The sequence below is a fragment of the Budorcas taxicolor genome, chromosome 2, assembly GCF_023091745.1.
Source record: "Budorcas taxicolor isolate Tak-1 chromosome 2, Takin1.1, whole genome shotgun sequence".
NCBI lineage: Eukaryota > Metazoa > Chordata > Mammalia > Artiodactyla > Bovidae > Budorcas > Budorcas taxicolor.
Window position 1 is genome coordinate 30,954,408 of NC_068911.1, and position 19,140 is coordinate 30,973,547.

The 19,140-nt window shown below is 45.4% G+C and overlaps 1 protein-coding gene across 1 annotated transcript in view; it reads right to left on the bottom strand.

Annotated features, from left to right (window-relative positions):
• Positions 1–19,140, bottom strand: part of SHISA9 (shisa family member 9) — a 352,186-nt gene that overhangs the window by 13,143 nt on the left and 319,903 nt on the right. The window contains exons 3-4 of the mRNA XM_052636022.1: positions 12,111–12,266; positions 3,823–3,870 (exon numbers count right to left, since the gene is read on the bottom strand). Of these exons, the coding sequence (XP_052491982.1) occupies positions 3,823–3,870; positions 12,111–12,266 (204 nt within the window). The remainder of the gene's footprint in view (positions 1–3,822; positions 3,871–12,110; positions 12,267–19,140) is intronic.

Consider the following 19,140-nt stretch of genomic DNA (forward strand, 5'->3'; position numbering starts at 1 on the left):
GGCGGATTCATGGTGATGTATGGCAAAACCAGTACAATATTGTAAAGTAATTAACCTCCAATTAAAATAAATTAATTAATATTTTTAAAAAAACAGAAAAAAAATACAGTAGTGCAAGGTGGGCACAGCAGCTCAGCAGTACAAGAATCTGCCTGCAATGCAGGAGCCACAGAGGTGCGAGTGTGATCCCTGGATCAGGCAGCTCCCCTGCAGGAGGGCATGGCAACCCGCTCCAGTATTCGTGCCTGGGAAATCCCATGGACAGAGGAGCCTGGTGGGCTATAGTAGAGAGGTGAGTGGTTACAAGACACTCTATTGAACTCAGTGTCACAAAAGGTTACAAAGGGTTAGACACGACTGAAGAGACTGAGTGCGCACACACGCCCACAGCGCAAACTGGTAAGATCTGTTTTGCCATTTCCTAGCAGATAGGATTGGAGAAGGCGATGGCACCCCACTCCAGTACAACTGCCTGGAAAATCCCATGGACAGAGGAGCCTGGTAGGCTGCAGTCCATGGGGTCGCTAATAGTCGGACACAACTGAGCGACTTCCCTTTCACTTTTCACTTTCATGCGTTGGAGAAGGAAATGGCAACCCACTCCAGTGTTCTTGTCTGGAGAATCCCAGGGACTGGGGAGCCTGGTGGGCTGCCATCTATGGGGTCGCACAGAGTTGGACACAACTGAAGCGACATAGCAGCAGCAGCAGCAGATAGGATTCCCCTCCAAAATCAGTTAGAGTCAACACAAGTGGAAGCAGGACACTTGGATTTTCAGGGACCTTGTCCTCTCTCCTTCTCAGCTACTACTTCTTTATCCAGCCTCCCCTGGACACAGTCATCCCTCACCTGGTGTTTTAAAGTGGGTTCATAGCAACATTCACACTCTGGATCTTAAGACATGAACTGGCTTTACTGATAGAAAAGATATCAGATGTCAAAAGTGTTTGAGGGACTTCCCTGTTAGTGCAGTGATTCAGAATCTGCCTTCCAAGGCAGAGGACACAGGTTCGATTCCTGGTTGGGGAACTAAGATTCCACATGCCACAGGGCAACTACTGAGCCCACACACCACATCTAAGACCCAATGCAGCCAAATAAATAAATAACAATTTTTAAGTGTTTGGGAAATGATGGATTTTATAGAGTTTGATAGTTTCTTTACCATGAGATTTTTCAGAACTTTAATTTGCTCACCTGATAATATTAGTATTAATAATACATGTTACTATGATGTGTGTTTTCACTTTCAACACACCAGGCACTGTGACATGTATTGCACATGTAACCTCATCTTATCCTCACAACAACCTTAGGAGGGAGGTGATAGTGATGTGGCCACCTTGTAGATCAGAAATGAAGGGCTCAGAGAGGCTGAATGACTTGGAGAAAGTAACAAGATGGGGCTATGAATAGAGCCCAGGTGTGTCTGAAGCTAAGCCCATCACGTCCTGCTTGTACCTCCCTTTCAAGAAGCTGGTGTGCATGCTCTGTCAGTCACTAAGTCGTGTCTGACTCTTCATGACCCCATGGATTGTAGCCCGCCAGACTCTTCTGTCCATGGCATTTCCCAGGCAAGAATACTGGAGTGGGTTACCATTTCCTTCTCCAAGGGATCTTTCTGACCCAAGGATCGAATCCACTTCTGTATCAGCAGGCGGGTTCTTTACCACTGAGCCACTGAGGAAATCCTCAAGAAGCTGACAGGTGTACAAACCCCTGACCTGTTATCACACCTTAGGCAGACTGAGGGTCTGGAGCTTGAGAAGAAAACAACAGGGGAAGACCAGTGACCCCAGAGGCCCCCTCTCTGGAACCTCTTATCTTCTCCCCTGATAAAGCAGAATAAATAAGGGTGCATTTAGCAGGACAGGTGAATTTAGCCTGGTTGGAGTAGAAAAATAGCCTCTAAGCCCTTGCTTCTGACCCATCCTGAAATATTTTCTAAATGCATCCGACAATAACAGGCTGATATCAGGACACGGATGCTGTCACGGGCATCGTAACGGCTTTGTTTTTCACAAGGGAAGGAAAAAAAAGTTTAATCCTCTAATTAGCAGGTCTGTCATGTTCCAAATTGTTTGCATTTCTAAAAATGGACGTTGACATGTGAATAGTTATTATCTAATACAAGACCCAAAAATCTGCCTCTCTCAAGGCAACAACTGGGTGATCAAGGGATTCTCATTAGACACGAGGGTCTAAAGCTCTCTCTCTCCCAATTCTGGAATAAGGGGCTGCTGTCTCCATTCCCCCCTCTTCGCTGAGGCTGCTTATGAGCCTCTGGGATTCTGGTCAAACTACCCTATTCAGAACTCTCAAGCCACAGAAAGATGTTTGGAGATCCAATCAAAGGGTCTTAGGGTCTTAGTTTCCCAGCAAGATTTCTCTAGTGCAGTGGCTTTTGAAGTATGGTCCCCAGACCAGCAGCATCAGCATCACCTTGGAACCAGTTAGCAATTCAGCTCCTCAGGCCACACTCAAGGTCTAGTGAATGAGATGCTCCAGGATGGTGTCCAGGAAGCAGGTTTCAACATCCCTCCAGGGGATGCTGGTACACGCTCAAGTGGCTCCAAGGTAAGGACCACGGGTCAGCCCACAGCTCTCTCCCCTCCTCTCACATACATTCTACAGTCTCTTCATTATCCCTCAACTCCATTTTCTTCTCTTCATCCTCTACCACCCCAGTTCAGGGCACCGCCCACCTGGATGACTGCAAGAGCTTCCCAGTGGGTGGTCTCAACTTCAATCCACCCTCCCCTGATCCAGTCTCCAGTTGGAAACCAGAACTGTCTTTTGAGAAGGCAAAATGGCCCTACCAGTACCTTACCTACAGCCCTGCAATATTTTCTAACGTCTCCCAGTTCAAGGTCACTAAAGAGACTGAGCTCCATCTGCTTGGGTCAGCTATATCTTCCAACCACCAAATTCAACAAAGCACATGGAGTGGAGAGAGAAGAGAACTGAATTTCCGGCCTGTTCTGGAAAAGAGCTACTCCCACCACACCCCAGTGGGAAATAACTAAATATTAGAGCTAGGCAGATATGGGTTCAAATTTCAGCTCCATCGCTTAGTAGCTAGCTGACTTTAGATAAGCAAGACTTAGACTGAATCAGACACCCAGGTCCTTATTAATAAAGAGGATTAATAAAGGGGAAGGACAACACACATATGGCTGGGTCATCAGAGAATTAAATGATACAGTGATATCAAGGGCCCATCCCTCTGTCTGGCACATAGCAGGGGGTAAATAAAGGATAACTACCACCTGCCTCTGTCAGCCAGCTAGTTAACACACAGACTCAAGTGGACTAACTCTCTTACTTTCAGCTCATCGTGATAGCCAGGAGAGTTAAAAAGAGCATCTGTTCCCCAAAAGGCTAATCAATCCCAAGACCCAAGGCCAACAATCTGTTTATCACTCCCTCAGAAGTTGTTTTCCCCCTGCATTAAATCACCTTATGTTTTGCCATTTGCCTGTGCAGCTTTCTGAGAGGAAAAAAAAAAAAAAAAAAACATTTCCTGGATGTCTTACCTGGGATGGCTTCTGATAGCGACATTTTCCTTCAGGCAGTGAATATCAGGAAGCGAAGAGGAGCACACTTTTTAGCAACAGCCTGGAGACACGCCACCCCAGGCGTGCACACACACACACACACAACACCTACACACTGGAACTCAGACAGACCTGCAGATCCAGCCAACAGGGACACACGTGTGCACTGGGTCACACACAGACAGTGGGACGCTCTATGCCTTCACGGATCAACGCCAAGTCCAACAACACCTGGACAAAAGAGCTAGAAAAAACTGTACGGTACCTTTCGGTGACTTAAGTGTCGCCACTGTCCAGTCACCCTCAGAACTTCCTAAAAAATAACAATGGAGAGATGCTGATCTGCTCACCAGCTACCCACGTGCACGGTGCCCTCACACCCAGATGCTGCTGTTGGCATCTCTGCTGCAGCTTTTAAGTGTGTGTGTCGGGGGGGTGCGGGGGAGGGGGGCAGGTCTCACGGGACTCAGGGAACAAGGCGAGGGAGTGAGTGCACAACCATGATTGTGTGAACACTTCTCTCTGCAAGGTCCTGAAGCATGATCGAGATAATGCCCAACACAGGACCAAAAAAGTTTCCCCTTGAAAAAGCCTAGATGTACTCAGAGAGAGACGGACAATTCTTAGGTGGTGAATCTGGCTCTAAATTTCCACCTTCTAAGAAAGAAGGCAAAGTTTCAGTTACAAGAAGTCACAGTGGCTAATAACAATGCTCTGTGGTCAAGAGAGAAATCTGGATCCTCTTCGACTGCAATCTCCCTGCTAAAAGGGAGTTGGGGGTGCATCATTAGCTCCATATTCGAGACTGGGGCAGGCTAGGTTCTGCTGACTGTGACTTTAAATGCTAGGCAGCAGACCAGGTGGGGTGGAGACCACCCTGTCCCAGTGCCCACCACACAATCTGTATTTGCAAAACATTGTTGAATGAATGAATGAATTCAAGGTTCTCTGCGGAGTCACTTCCTAAGGTAAGGAAGTTCCCCTTAATGCAAAAGGGATCAAGCTTGTTATCTGAGAATCCCTAACGCCTGGAATTTTGATTGTAAATCAGTTTCTCCAGATTGAATTCCGTTTCAGATGTACTGGCTGAACCCTGGGGGAAATCTCACCTGATTAGCAGGAGCCCACAGTGCAACCCTTTTCGTAAAGGATGGTGAGAAAGGCTCCGGCTACGCCTTACCCAGGTTCTCCATAGGCCTTCTCTGTACCACGGGATTTTGCTCAAAGTGGGGCAAACCTGCGCACGTGCCAGTGCCACAGCCTCTGCCCATTGGCTGGCGGCTTGACTAATCAGCGTGCGCTACTAGCTCCCGTTTCCTTTCTTAGGAAGCTACCTGGAGAAACCAAGTCCTCAACGTTTCTGCACAATTTCCAGAGATATATCCGGCTGCCAGCTGGGAGGAGACGCGGGAACAGTCTGTGATCTGAATGATTACAGAGCACAGATCCGGGCCCATTTAAGCATCTCTGGTTGGCCTCCCAGGCGTGCCAAAGGACACTCAAATTGCCATGTTCCCCCTGCGGATATGAACTCTACACGCTCATCACTCACAACAGTCGGGAAACTGGAGTGACAGGCGAAGAGTGACGAAGTTAAAATTAAGCGGGATCCGCCCGGGATGCCCTGAATGTTTCTTCTCCCTCTGAACCAGGATCACTGACATCGGGAAATAGTGATGTAGCCCCAGATCTTCCGGTGTGGGTGGACACAAGCCTGACACAGTCACTGAGTCACTAATTCCAAGGAAGCCATTTGCCCCCAAGTCAAATACATCCCTACCTTGAAGGCAGGAAACACATGGTAGACATCCCTGTGTCCACTCCCTAAGACTGGGCTTCACTCTGGTGAGGTAGTAACACGTTTTGTTTATTAAATCCAGTGCTAATAAGGGCACTTAATAAGATGGTACAGAAGGTACCAAATATATACTTTAAGTCCCCTTTTGTGCTTGGTGACACAAACCCAAAATTGATTCTCACCAAAAGTGAGAATTAGTTAAACATTTGTTGGGTGAAGAATTAAATGCCTGTGTAAAGAGGATGGGCCTTATGCATTGGGAGGAAGACAACATGAGGGAACTTTCCGAGAGAGGAAGATATTTCTTATCCTTCCTGGGATGTTAATGACTCTAGCATATGTATATTTCAATAATCACACTATTATAAAATTATGATCTGAGTCATACTATACATATTAAATTCTACCTCAACTCTAATATACCTTAAATGTGTTATATACCTCAATCATACTAGCATGATGAGAAAATTTTTACCTCCAAGCAAACAAACAAAAGAAAAATAATTAACACCTTAGTAAGTCTTCCTGGACAAAAGAGGAGAATGCGCCTCTTCAATCTTCTTTTTTTTTTTTTGGCCTGGTAAGAGCCTTCTGATGCCAGAAACTGCTTCTGGGAGATAGCATCATTTCATGAGAAGAAGACCTGATTCAGGCTATCCCAGATATGACTCTTGGCTCTTCAGGTATTACTTTGGAAAAATTACTTAACTATACTGAGCCCCAGTTTCCCCATATTTTGATGCTGGCACTGATGCCTCCCCCAGAGGTGTACAATTTGGGAATCCAGTGATACTAGCTCCCTTTCTTCCACATCAACAAAAACCAAAAATCTAGTAGAGGTTAATTCAAAGTTGAGGGGTTTATGAATCACTCTGGGTCTTTACACATGATTCCTACAGAAAGAGCAGAAAAGAATTCCTAAGTGCATTGTTGCTGTGGTTTTAAAAAGTGCTATTGGAAAACTGTTACAAGTTTCTGGGAAAACAGTCCACAGACTGTTAAACAGTAACAGAGAAAATATTTTCTTATTAAATTCTGGAATTTAAAAAGAAAACACCACCTTTTATCAATAAGGCTGGTACATCCTGTCTCTTTTACTCACTGGACAGCTAGGTTGTCAAGTAAAAGTGTCCAAAAGCATCTAAAGGGCACATGGTCGAGAACCATTAGCAGCTGAGGATTTCAACTCTCAAAACACCCTGGGGAAAAACTAGACCTGGGGCCAATAGGGGCTAAATGCCAACGTGCAGGCAATTTTCCATTTTCCAGAGCTCTCAGGAATTACATAAAAGAGCGGCCTTTTCCCAGTTTTGGAGGCAGGAAACAACCAACTCTGAACCATCAGGTGACTCTTAGGGATATTTTCACAACTGTCTTTGTAAACATTGACCGATGAAGAACCGTAAAGTGGGTCCTCACATTGTCACCACCATTGCACAGGGCGGGTGGGGGAGGGGGGACACAGAGGATTTGTGTGCTTAACTGAATTTTCAAAAGGTTACAGTTTGGCTCAGTCTAGAACAACACACACTTCTTGACTTTTCTTGGTAGCAAACACTTTGAAACTGTTTAACCTCACATTCCTCACTGAGTAAGGAAAGTTAATTGAGTGAAACAGAATCTTTCTTTGATGGATTATGGGAGTCATGGGTCTGAGCACATGGACCTTCATTGTCCAGGCTATTAATGGGGAGAGTAAAGTGGTTTGGGCTGCCTCTTAGCTGGCCTGAAATGTGCTGCATGGTGCTAGGTCCTTGGAATACACCAATGAAAGGACAGACTTGGTTCCTGACTCAGCGGGACTTGCAATTGAGGGACACTAGATTAAACGTTTGGAGAATGAATGAATGATTTGGACAAATAATTATTCAATTCCATCACTCCTTGTACAGAGTACAGTGAGGTTTCCGTTCAGTTCAGTCACTCAGCCGTATCTGACTCTGTGTGACTCCATGGACTGCAGCACACCAGTGAGGCTTAGGGTTTTCCTCATAGCTCAGTTGGTGAAGAATCCACCTACAATGCAGTAGACCCCGGTTCAACTCCTGCATTGGGAAGATTGTCTGAAGAAGGGATAAGCTACCCACTCCAGTATTCTTGGGCTTCCCTTGTGACTCAGCTGGTAAAGAATCCACCTGCAATATGGGAGACCTGGGTTCGATCCCTGGGTTGGGAAGATCCCCTGGAGAAGGGAAAGGCAACCCACTCCAGTATTCTGGCCTGGAGAATTCCATGGACTGTACACTCTATGGGGTTACAAAGAGTCAGACACAACTGAGCGACTTTCACTTCCTTCAGTTCAGGGAGGTTTAGCCTCTTACATTTCCCTAGTGTGTGCTAACATTTTACAATAACTGGGCAGGGAACACCCTAAGAACAGAGACTATTCTGCAGCCACATGGTATACAGGACCAGATGTTACATTCTCAAATCCCTCCTGAATCACAGAGAGAAAGGAATTCTGTTTAAACATGAATGAGTGTGATTTCAACAAGCAAACAGTAAATATAATATAAGATTGGTGTTTTTGTTTAGTCACTAAATAATGTTCAACTCCCTGTGACCCTATGGACTGTAACCTGCCAGGCTCCCCTATCCATGGGATTTTCCCAGAAAGAATACCAGAGTGGGTTGCCGTTTCCTCCTGCAGAGGATCTTCCTGACCCAGTGTCCTAACCCATGTCTCCTGCTTTGGCAGGAGAATTCTTTACCACTAATCCACCAGGGAAACCCAAAATATATGATAAAATAAAATAGAAGGGAAGGCCTGTTTTGGAAGAATTTATCTCAGGAACTACCAACAGTTCCCATTCTGAGTTGGTAGTGAATGAATGAGACATATTTCATGGCCCACAGGTATTCTAATAACTAAAATGAATAGAATTGTTTCATTTTCTAATTTTAAAATCATAATGGAGTTTGGAAACTACAGAGTTCAACTTCTTCATTTTTCACACAAAGAAGCCGAGGCCGGGAGATTTCAGTGACCAAAACCCCCTTGAGGTTCTGAATATTAAGGCCTCCAAGAGAACACCGATTTTCCAGAAATATTTTTGAACTTGGCAGTTAACCCTAAAGGCTGTCCAAGCCTCTCCTTATTGACTGAATTGAATTTTTTAGAAAATGAATCTGGTTATCAGACACTGCAGAACTTTCCACAGCAAACCATTTTTTAAACAACTCTCCTGGGTGGTAATGATTTTGTTAATGAAATGCATTTCATCCTTCACACCACAGTCATATTATGCCTTAATAAAGAATCCTTGAAAGAACATTTATTATGGGATTTGCATTTCATTTGGGCAGGCAGACTCTGGACTCCTGGGTAAACCCACTAGGCAGGCAGCCACTCAGTCTGCCCCACACTGGACCTCACAAGACCATCTGTGACTCAGAAAAGCCTGTGAACTCCTATAATAGAAAAGAAGAGCAGCGAAGAAGAGGGCCACATCAATCATATCCAGGATTGAGGAGGGTTCTTCATCTGAGATCCTTCAAAGTTTTTAGAAGATATAGGGGTGCTGCATTCCAACAAAGCTATTCTTGGGTTGGGGTCAAAGATAAATTCATTCATTCATTCAGCAAACGTTTCAGGAGTGCTCTCTTTGTGGGAGAAAAGGTTACTCAAGGAATGATGAATAAACTTTCAGACTGCAAATTTAATTCCAAGTGCATTGCAAACATTTGCTGTACCAAGGAGCCCTATGTCAAGCCAGGACAGAATCAAGGAACTCTGCTGGAAGATCCGTTTATGATTTATCCAAGAGCTACAGGGTGAGGAGGGGGAAGGAAACACAGGGCCTAAGTGAAGAAATGAGTTGTTTGGGGTAATGGGACCTGTTCAAAAAGAAAAAGATGCCTGGGTGGGATTTTTTTTAATGTCAAAGGAAGAATCAAATATAACAGCAGATGCTAGTCATCACCTAAATGCAAGACTCAAGAAACGGAGGTGGACAACCACGTAGTGCATGAAGGCTTCTGCAGGGACATTGGCACAGAAGCCAAGACTTCTCTCCTAGGCAACAGCCCTCATCCCTCGCTTGTAATATCTGAGTCTATTTGAACATGCTTAGGATGTATGTGCTATACAAACATGCAATACCGAATAGAGGGAATCTACAGTCACTGCTGCTGTCTATGGGGTTGCACAAAGGCGGACATGACTGACGCGACTTAGCAGCAGCAGCAGCACGGTCACTGCTGGGCTTCCCTGGTGGCTCAGATGGTAAAGAACCCACCTGCAATGCAGGAGACCCGGGCTCAATCTTGAAGACTCCTGGATAAGGGAATGGCAACACACTCCAGTATTCTTGCCTGGAGAATTCCATGGACAGAAGAACCTGGTGGGCTACAGTCCATGGGGTCTCAAAGGGTGGGACATGACTGAGTGACTAACACTTTCACTTAATGGTCACAGATGTAGATAAGGATTGAGTTGGGTGGAGAAATTCAACAGGAAACATGGGGTGCTGGTATGTGAGAGCTTGTGAGACTTGGGATTTAGGAAGCACAAGCTGTATCCTCAGAATTATAAGCACCCCTCAAACTCTCTTCAAAAGGTTCCATTCAAAAGTCCTAGGATATCCAGGGATATAAATTCCTATAGATAGATTTCTAAGCTCCAAGTTTGGGCCTGACTATCTGCAGGGCACCAATATGCTTGTTTTTTGAATCTGATGTCCATAGACCATAGTTACGACACAGCCTAGCCATGTGATCATGTCTGTGCTTTAGTTTCTGTCCTTAATGTGTATTGAAATTAGATATTTCATACTAGAATTGATCTGCAGAGTACATCATGAGAAACGCTGGACTGGAAGAAACACAAGCTGGAATCAAGATTGCTGAGAGAAATATCAATAACCTCAGATATGCAGATGACACCACCCTTATGGCAGAAAGTGAAGAGGAGCTAAAAAGCCTCTTGATGAAAGTGAAAGAGGAGAGTGAAAAAGTTGGCTTAAAGCTCAACATTCAGAAAACAAAGATTATGGCATCCGGTCCCATCACTTCATGGGAAATAGATGGGGAAACAGTGGTAACAGTGTCAGACTTTACTTTGAGGGGCTCCAAAATCACTGCAGATGGTGATTGCAGCCATGAATTTAAAAGACGCTTACTCCTTGGAAGAAAAGTTATGACCAACCTAGATAGTATATTCAAAAGCAGAGACATTACTTTGCCAACTAAGGTCCATCTAGTCAAGGCTATGGTTTTTCCTGTGGTCATGTATGGATGTGAGAGTTGGACTGTGAAGAAAGCTGAGCGCCGAAGAATTGATGCTTTTGAACTGTGGTGTTGGAGAAGACTCTTGAGAGTCCCTTGGACTGCAAGGAGATCCAACCAGTCCATTCTGAAGGAGATCAACCCTGGGATTTCTTTGGAAGGAATGATGCTAAAGCTGAAACTCCAGTACTTTGGCCACCTCACACGAAGAGTTGACTCATTGGAAAAGACTCTGATGCTGGGAGGGATTGGGGGCAGGAGAAGAAGGGGACAACTGAGGATGAGATGGCTGGATGGCATCAGTGACTCAATGGACGTGAGTCTGCGTGAACTCCGGAAGATGGTGATGGACAGAGAGGCTTGGCGTGCTGCAATTCATGGGTCGCAAAGAGTTGGACACGACTGAGCGACTGAACTGAACTGAACTGATCCCATCTCCAAAGAGGAGCTTGGCAGAAGGGGGAGAAACTAGAATGAGAAGCTGATAATAAAAGAAAGCACATGGTCTGGGTGTCTTCTGTTTTCCCCAAACCTTGATTTTGCTGGTAGTGCTGCTTCCATCCTATAGAAAGTGGCCATGAGTCATTTGTTAAGCAGTCTGGGTTATCATCAAGGTCACCGTCACACTCCATCATGTATGAATCAGAGGAACCGACTGAATCCCCACTCCAGGGCTGTGGGAAGGGAGTGGCAAGAACACAGGCTCTGGAGTGATAAAAACACAAGCGCAAACTGCCCACAGGCTGCTTGACTTAGGGCAAGTTAAATTAACCTCCTCAGTCTCAATTTTCCTAATCTGAAAACTGGGGCAATATTTATGCCTTCCTCTTTGGATCACTCTGAGAAAATGAGGCAATGTTCTGTAAGAACACCAATGCAATGTCCCAGACTTGATAAGAATGCAGATATCAGGAGCTCCAGGCTGTCCCTTCAACCTGGAAATATTTACACCTGGAAACTAGAAGCTGCCTGAGATAGGAATGTGCAGGCTTCCCGACTTCTCCAAGGGAGGCTAGACTGGGTAGATGGTGAGCGTCTGCCGCTAAAGGGCAGGACGTTCAAAGACCAGTGCCCTGGATCCTATGTCCAGGTTCCCTGAGGATTCACTAGGGCAGATGTTTGATGGTGAACGGGCTGAGGTATCCACAGGATCAAATGAGTATCCATGTTCTCCTCTTCCCCCATCCACCCTGCCCCACACAGCAAGGTAGGACTTGACCTGGGGTCGAGAGAAAACAGCTAAGGGGCTCTGGTCCTTAGTAAACTATGTCCCAGGTACAGAGACCCAGAATATATTAGAGAGAGAGAGAGAGAAAGAAAGAACATGGAGAAAGAGATGCTGGATGGATAGATACATGGTGGATGGATAGATACATTGTAGATGGATAGATGATGGATAATAGTCAGATAGATGGATAGATGAGAGAGATCAGAAAGATAGAAAGTGGAGTAGAAAAAAGTTAGAGATAAGGAAATGTAGAAGGAATGGAAAAGTGCAGGACCAGAGAGAAGAACAAATCGGTGCTTACCGACTGCCTTCAAGGAAGCGTACTTGTTGAGCTCTTTGCCGGGCGGCTGCTGTTCGTAAGGGTTGGAGATCTGGCCCAGGCTGGGATAGGAATGCGGGTGGCCCATCTGCTGGAGCAAAGGGGAGGTGGGCACTGCGTTGTTCATCTGAGTTGTGTCTGGAAGGGAAGAGAACAGAAGGAGATGGTCATCAACCGGGTGGGCAAGAACTTCTATCCACCCCCACCATCGCCACACCCCTCGAGACCAAAGCTCCTCACCCTCTAGGGACAGGAGAGTGAGGGCAGCCAAGGATGGGTGGGAATAATGGCATCAGTCAGCTCTGCAGTTGTCACTAGCGAGCAGCTGAGGATGGATGGGGAAGAGCACGGATGCACCTGGAACATTTCCACCTTCCCCAGTTAAACCTAAGTCCTGTCACTGCAGGGGATACTCTTGTGATTGAAGCCATATATGTATAAAAGGATGACCAACTTCAGTAGCAGCCAAAGAAATGCAAGTCAGAACAATGGAAGGCCACTCCTCTGCCAAGAGATTGGCAACAATTAAAAGGACTGAAGAACACCAATCTAGCAAAGACGCTTGGACCCTGGGCAGTCTCATAAACTCATGGTAGATACGCGATTTGCTATATCTGCAGAAAGGAAGCAGATAGTGTGTGTGTACGGAAATTTAAAATGGTCGGCGTGGGTATGTTCACCAGATAATGCCAGTTCTAAGGATGGTGAATTCAGAAATAGAAGCATCAGAATGTGAGGGTGGTGATTCCCTAGTGGTCCAATGGCTAGGATTCCGTGCTCCCAATGCAAGAGGCCCAGGTTCAATCCCTGCTTGGGGAACTAGATCCCACACGCTGCAACTAAAAATACATATGCTGCAACTAAAGAACCCACGTGCCACAACTAAGACCAGGAGTGAGCTAATAAAAAAATAAATATTTTAAACCATAAAAAAAGGGGGGGAAAAAAAAAAATCAGAACACCAGGGCTTCCCTGGTGGCTCAGCGGTAAAGAATCTGCCTATCAATGCAAGAAACATGTGCTCAGTTCCTTATCTGGGAAGATCCCACATGCCATGGAAACAGCTAAGCCCATAAGCACCGTAACTATGGAGTCTGTGTTCTAGAGCCTGGGAGCTGCAACTACTGAGCACAGGAGCCGTAGGGCCTGAGTTCCACAGCAAGAGAGGCTACTGCAATGAGAAGCCCTCACACCACAATTAGAGAGTAGCCCTCCTCCACAGCTAGAGAGTAGCCCCCTCCACAACTAGAGAAAAGCTCTCACAGGAACAAAGACCAACACAGCCAGAAATAAAAGAGTAGATGAAATTTGAAAGTGAAAGGCGCTCAGTCCTGTCCAGTTCTTTGCGACCCCATGGACTGTAGGCCGCCAGGCTCCTCTGGAATTCCTCATGGAATTCTCCAGGTAAGACTACTGGAGTGGGTTGCCATTCCTTTCTCCAGGGGGCTCTTCCCAAATAAAATTTTAAGTAAGTAAATAAAATAAAAAACGATCATATATATATATAATTTTCTTTACCCTTTTTAAAATTAATTAATTAATTGGAGGATAATTACTTTATGATATTGTGGTGGGTTTTGCCATACATTGACATGAATCAGCCACAGGTGTACACGTGTCCCCCCATCCTGAACCCTCCTCCCACCATCCTCCCCACCCCATCCCTCTGGGTTGTCAAAAAAGAATGTGAGGGTATTTGTTAAGAGATGTGCATTGCACCATTGTTTGTTAAGTGAAAAATAAAAACCACACAGAAACCACTTGAACTTCTATCACTGGCAATTCTTAAATTATTGTACATCTGTATTAGGTACATAATATGAACATACATATGAAGGGATATTATTCAGCTCTTAGAAAAAATGAATTAAAAATCAGTTAACTATACATTCAAACTGGAGAGTGTCTTATGATTTGTATTGGTAAGGGGAAAAAAGCAGATGTCAAAGTAATGTGAATAACAGTGTTTGGTTGAAAGAGAAGAAAGTCTGCATATTTTTGTGTGCTGCGGTTTGCAAAAATAGGTAAAGACACACAAATTGAATATTGGGTACTTCGAGGGACTGGGATTCACGGGGAGAAAGGGTCAAGACATTTTTCCAGAGGAAATACTCTTTGTGCTGTTAAAGGTTTCTGTCTTCACCCCAAGGACAGTGGGACAGATGGACTATGGATGGACCGGAGCCAGGCGGGAAGTGGGAGTCACAGAGTCCAGGTGAGGTCATTCGGGCTGAGATAAGACAGAGCGAGCGGTGGTTCTCCCCATTCCCAGGAAGCACATCTGCAGATACAGATCAACACAGCGGTAGTTGCTTCTGGTGCCTTGAGAGATGCCCTTAACCCGCAAGTGAGTCCCAGCTGTTTCAGCTGCTAAGAGCTCATAAAGAAAGAAAGATAGTGCTAAGTCGTATTCAACTCTTGCAATCCCACAAACTGTAGCCTGCCATGTTCCTCTGTCCATGGGATTCTCCAGGCAAGAATACTGGAGTGGGTTGCCAATTCCTTCTCCAGGGGATCTTCTCGACTGAGGAATTGAACCCAAGTCTCCTGCATTGCAGGCAGATGCTTTACCGACTGAGCTACATGGCTTCCCCTAATATACAGAAATTTGCTCTTGGCTGATGTGAGCCACCATCTTGGGCTTAATCTGTTTGACAGACCTCACCCCCAACACCCCAAAGTGGGTGACAACAAAAGCTCAGCTGATGCTAAGGTACTGAGACCAGCCCTTGCCTCAAGGTAGGGATAACTCTATGGAGTAATGCAGGCTCCAGAGCTCCCACAGGTTGGGACAAGGTTTAGAGCAGGCATCAGTAGGCTATTGCTGGAAAGAATCAGACTATAAATAGCTGAGGCTTTGCAGGGCATCCAGTCTCTGTGACAACCACTCAACTCTGCCGTTGAAGCAAGAAAGCAGACAGCCATTATGCTAACACAGGGGCATGGTTGTGTCCCAGTAAAACTTCATTTACAGACACAGGGGCAGCTGAATTTGGTCCAGGGGCCATAGTTTGACAACCCCTGGTCTAGACTTTATCTGAAACTGAGATCCCCATCCCGGTGCGTCTCCTTTATTTTTCTTGTATTGTTTCCCTCACAACCTTAGAAGCGTGTGTGTGTGTGTGTTTCACTCCATCAGAGTTTCATACACCTGAAGCTGTCTCTCAAACACTGCTTCTAGACGATTTGACCTGTGACATGTACGGAATAAGTTTGGCTTTAGAAACCAATACACTCAAATTGGGCTTCCCTGGTGGCTCAGACAGTAAAGAATTCACCTGCAATGCGGGAGACCTGGGTTTGATCCCTGGGTTGGGAAAATCCCCTGGAGAAGGGCATGGCAACCCACTCTAGTATTCTTGCCTGGAGAATCCCCATGGACAGAGGAGCAGGCTATAGTCCATGTGGTCACAGAGTCAGACATGACTGAGCAACTAAGCACACACTCGAATGAGAAGAGGCAGAGATGCCACAGCTGAGACACAGAGATAAGGAGAGTATTTATATCACTGCACATGCATGGGCCAACCCACAAGCCCAACTGTCTAATGGGAATATCGCCAAACAGAAGCCAAGTCGCCCAGCTGCTGGCCAGCATGAGGAGGCAGGCATGTCCTTATGCTGTGACAATTTTTTGGCTGGCATTCAGCTGGGGTGGAAGAGTCCTAAGATTAATGGAGTTAGGGTGGAAATGCTGGCTCCCATAAATTACAGCTCTGCCTGTTGCCTGGACCCCGAGATCCGCTGACATTTTCATCTCTAGAGCAGCCTGATAGGGAGGTCTGTGGGCTTCCCCTGGGCATAGCCAGCAAGTCATGGTTTGTTTCCAAATGTTGGTGTAATAGGAAGAGATTTGCCTTAAGTTCTCATTGTTTGCTGTTCTGTGGATTTCTTCCCCCTCCCCGCCCCCCGCTGCCCCGCAACACACACATATGTATTTCAGTAGACAGCTACTATTTTGTGTATTCAGAACCATCAGTTCCTTCAGCACACTGCTTCATCCCGGTTTGACTCATGTAATGAGCTGTCACTCACAATAACTCTCTTGGTTTGGGTTTTCCCATAAATCACTGAGATTAGGACTCACGTACAAGCAGAAAAATGTCTACTTCTGCTTCACTGACTATGCTAAATCCTTTGACTGTGTGGATCACAACAAACTGTGGGAAATTGTTAAAGATATGGGAGTACCAGACCACCTTACCTGTCTCCTGAGAAACTTGTATGTGGTCAAGATGCAACAGTTAGAACCAGACATAGAACAACTGATTGGCTCAAAACTGGGAAAGGAGTACAACAAGGCTGTATGTTGTCACACTGCTTATTTAACTTATATGCAGAGTACATCATGAGAAATGCTGGACTGGAAGAAGCACAAGCTGGAATCAAGACTGCCAGGAGAAATATCAATAACCTCAGATATGCAGATGATACCATTTTTCTGGCAGAAAGTGAAGAGGAACTAAAGACGCCCCTGAAGAGAGTGAAAAAGGAGAGTGAAAAACTGGCTTAAAACTCAACATTAAAAAAATGAAGATCATAGCATCCGGTCCCATCATTTGGTGGCAAATAGATGGGGAAAAATGGAAACAATGAAGATTTTATTTTCTCAAGCTTCAAAATCAGTGTGAACAGTGACTGCAGCCATGAAATTAAGAGGTTTGTTCCTTGAAAGGAAAACTATGACAAAGCTAGACAGCATATTAAAAAGCAGAGACATCATTTTGCTGACAAAGGTCCATTATAGTCAAAACTGGTTTTTCCAGTCATCATGTACAGATGTGAGAGTTAGACGATAAAGAAGGCTGAGCATCGAAAAACTGATGCTTTTGAACTGTAGTGCTGGAGAAGACTCTCCAGAGTCCTTTGTACTGCAAGGAGATCAAATCAGTCAATTCTAAAGGAAGTCAACCCTCAATGTTCATCAGAAGGACTATGCTGAAGCTGAAGCTCCAATAGTTTGGCCACCTGATGTGAAGAGCTGACTGACTGAAAAAGACCCTGATGTTGGGAAAGACTGAAGGCAAAAGAAGATGTAGAGGGTGAGATAATGGGAAGAGCATCACTGACTCAATGGACATGAATGTGAGCAAAGTCCAGGAGGTAGTGAAGGATAGGGGAGCCTGGTGTGCTGCAGTCCATGCGTTGCAGAGAGCCCTACATGACTTAGTGATTGAACAGCAACCATCAGGAAATACTACAGAAAAGGAAGTAGCGGGAGAGGCAGAGAATGCAAAAGGCAGATAAAGAGTGCAATGTCTGCAAGGGGGCAGTGGTGAAGAACGGGCATCTAACCCCACTCTAGCCTTCTGATAAGTGGTGTTGAAATTCTGTCAGCCCATGGGCAAGAGTCCCTGAGTATTTGTATGCCAGTTCCCATCAGTCATTTGAGGGCTGCTTCTGAGATACGGTAATTCCTCAGCACTTGGAACCTGCCACATTCATGGGCAGAGAAAGCCCCAGTGGCCAGAGAAACTCTTACTCAGAGATGTATGTAAGAGCTGGCAGTTGGAAATCAGGTCAGAAACCTACCCCTCTGGTCACACAGTGAGCATGTGGTCCAAATCAAACCAACCACAACACCTTCTTCTCACAGTGATTGGCCCAGATGTGAGCATGTGATCTAGGCTGGACCAATCAGAGTTCTTCCCTAAATTTTTTCTATTGAGGAGCTTTGAAGTCAATGAACCAGGAGGCCATGAATTCAAGTGGAGAAAGTCTTCCTTCATTGTGAAAGAATAAGGACAAAGAGAAGTAGCACAGGAGATAGGGAAGCTCCTTTCTAAGCAAGCTAGTGTGCTTTGAGGTTACTGGCAAATGCAACATAGAGTTCTGACAAGTGCAGTTGTCTGGATTCCTTCCGGAAAGCTGAACTGATCAAAAGAGAAGCTTCCCATGGGGTCTATGGAGTACATCAAGATGAAATGGGCATTGGCCCTAGATTTCCTTTTTCTTTCTTTCTTTTTTAACTGTGCTGGGTCTTTGGTGCGGTACATAAGTACTTCTCTGGTTGCACTTCTCTGTAGTTGGGCTTAGTGGGATCTTAGTTCCCTGACCAGGGTGGGAACCCATGCCCCCTGCTTTAGAAGGTGATTTCTTAACCACTGGGCCACCAGGAAGGTCCCAGCACTAGGTTTTCAATAGAGTTGCAGAAGAAATTTCAAGCAGCAGATTGCCTGAGTAGTGAGTAGAGAATACCCTAAGACTTCAACAGTTAATTAATTATCTTTACAGCAGTTTTTTTTTTTTTCCTGAAAATATATTCCAAACTAGTTGAAGAGCTGACACCACCTAAGCCCATTATCCAGTGGGAGCCCTTACTCCCATCTCTTTGATCCCTCAGTCCCAGATCCCATCCACTATTGTTCAAACCCTGTAACCAGTCTTGCCAGGGGAAAGCTAAACACTTCATTAAGGGAAAAGAAATTTGTAGAGAGCTTCCTTATCACTTGGGATAGCCTTTTATATTATTAGACAGACTACTTAATACATCAGTATAAAACACTTGCTTTTGAATGACTTCTTTCAAGTGAAAGTGGGTTGCTCAGTCGTGTCTGACTCTTTGCGATCCCATGGACTGTAGCCCACCAGGCTTCTCTGTCCATGGAATTCTCCAGGCAAGAATACTGGAGTGGGTTGCCATTTCCTTCTCCAGGGGATCTTCCTGACTCAAGGATCGAACCTAGGTCTCTGACATTGCAGGCAGATTCTTTACCAGCTAAGCCACCAGGAAAGCCCCAATTTCTCCCTGTCCTGAGCTAACTCAGGGGCAGCGAGTAGTTACTTAATGGAAGTGGGTAGGACCGAACTGGCCCTCCAAAGGGATTCCTCACAAAGGAGGAAGAGCCTGCCGCAGAATCACGTTCCTGCTTTCACATTCAGGACAGCAGGAGGCAAATTTCTGGCAGTTTTAGATAGCCATATTGTACTAGCTTCCAGGCTTTGATTATTCAGAAATATTGAAATCCAGGCACAGAGCAGCAATCAAGAATTATTAAACAGACTTTGGTGA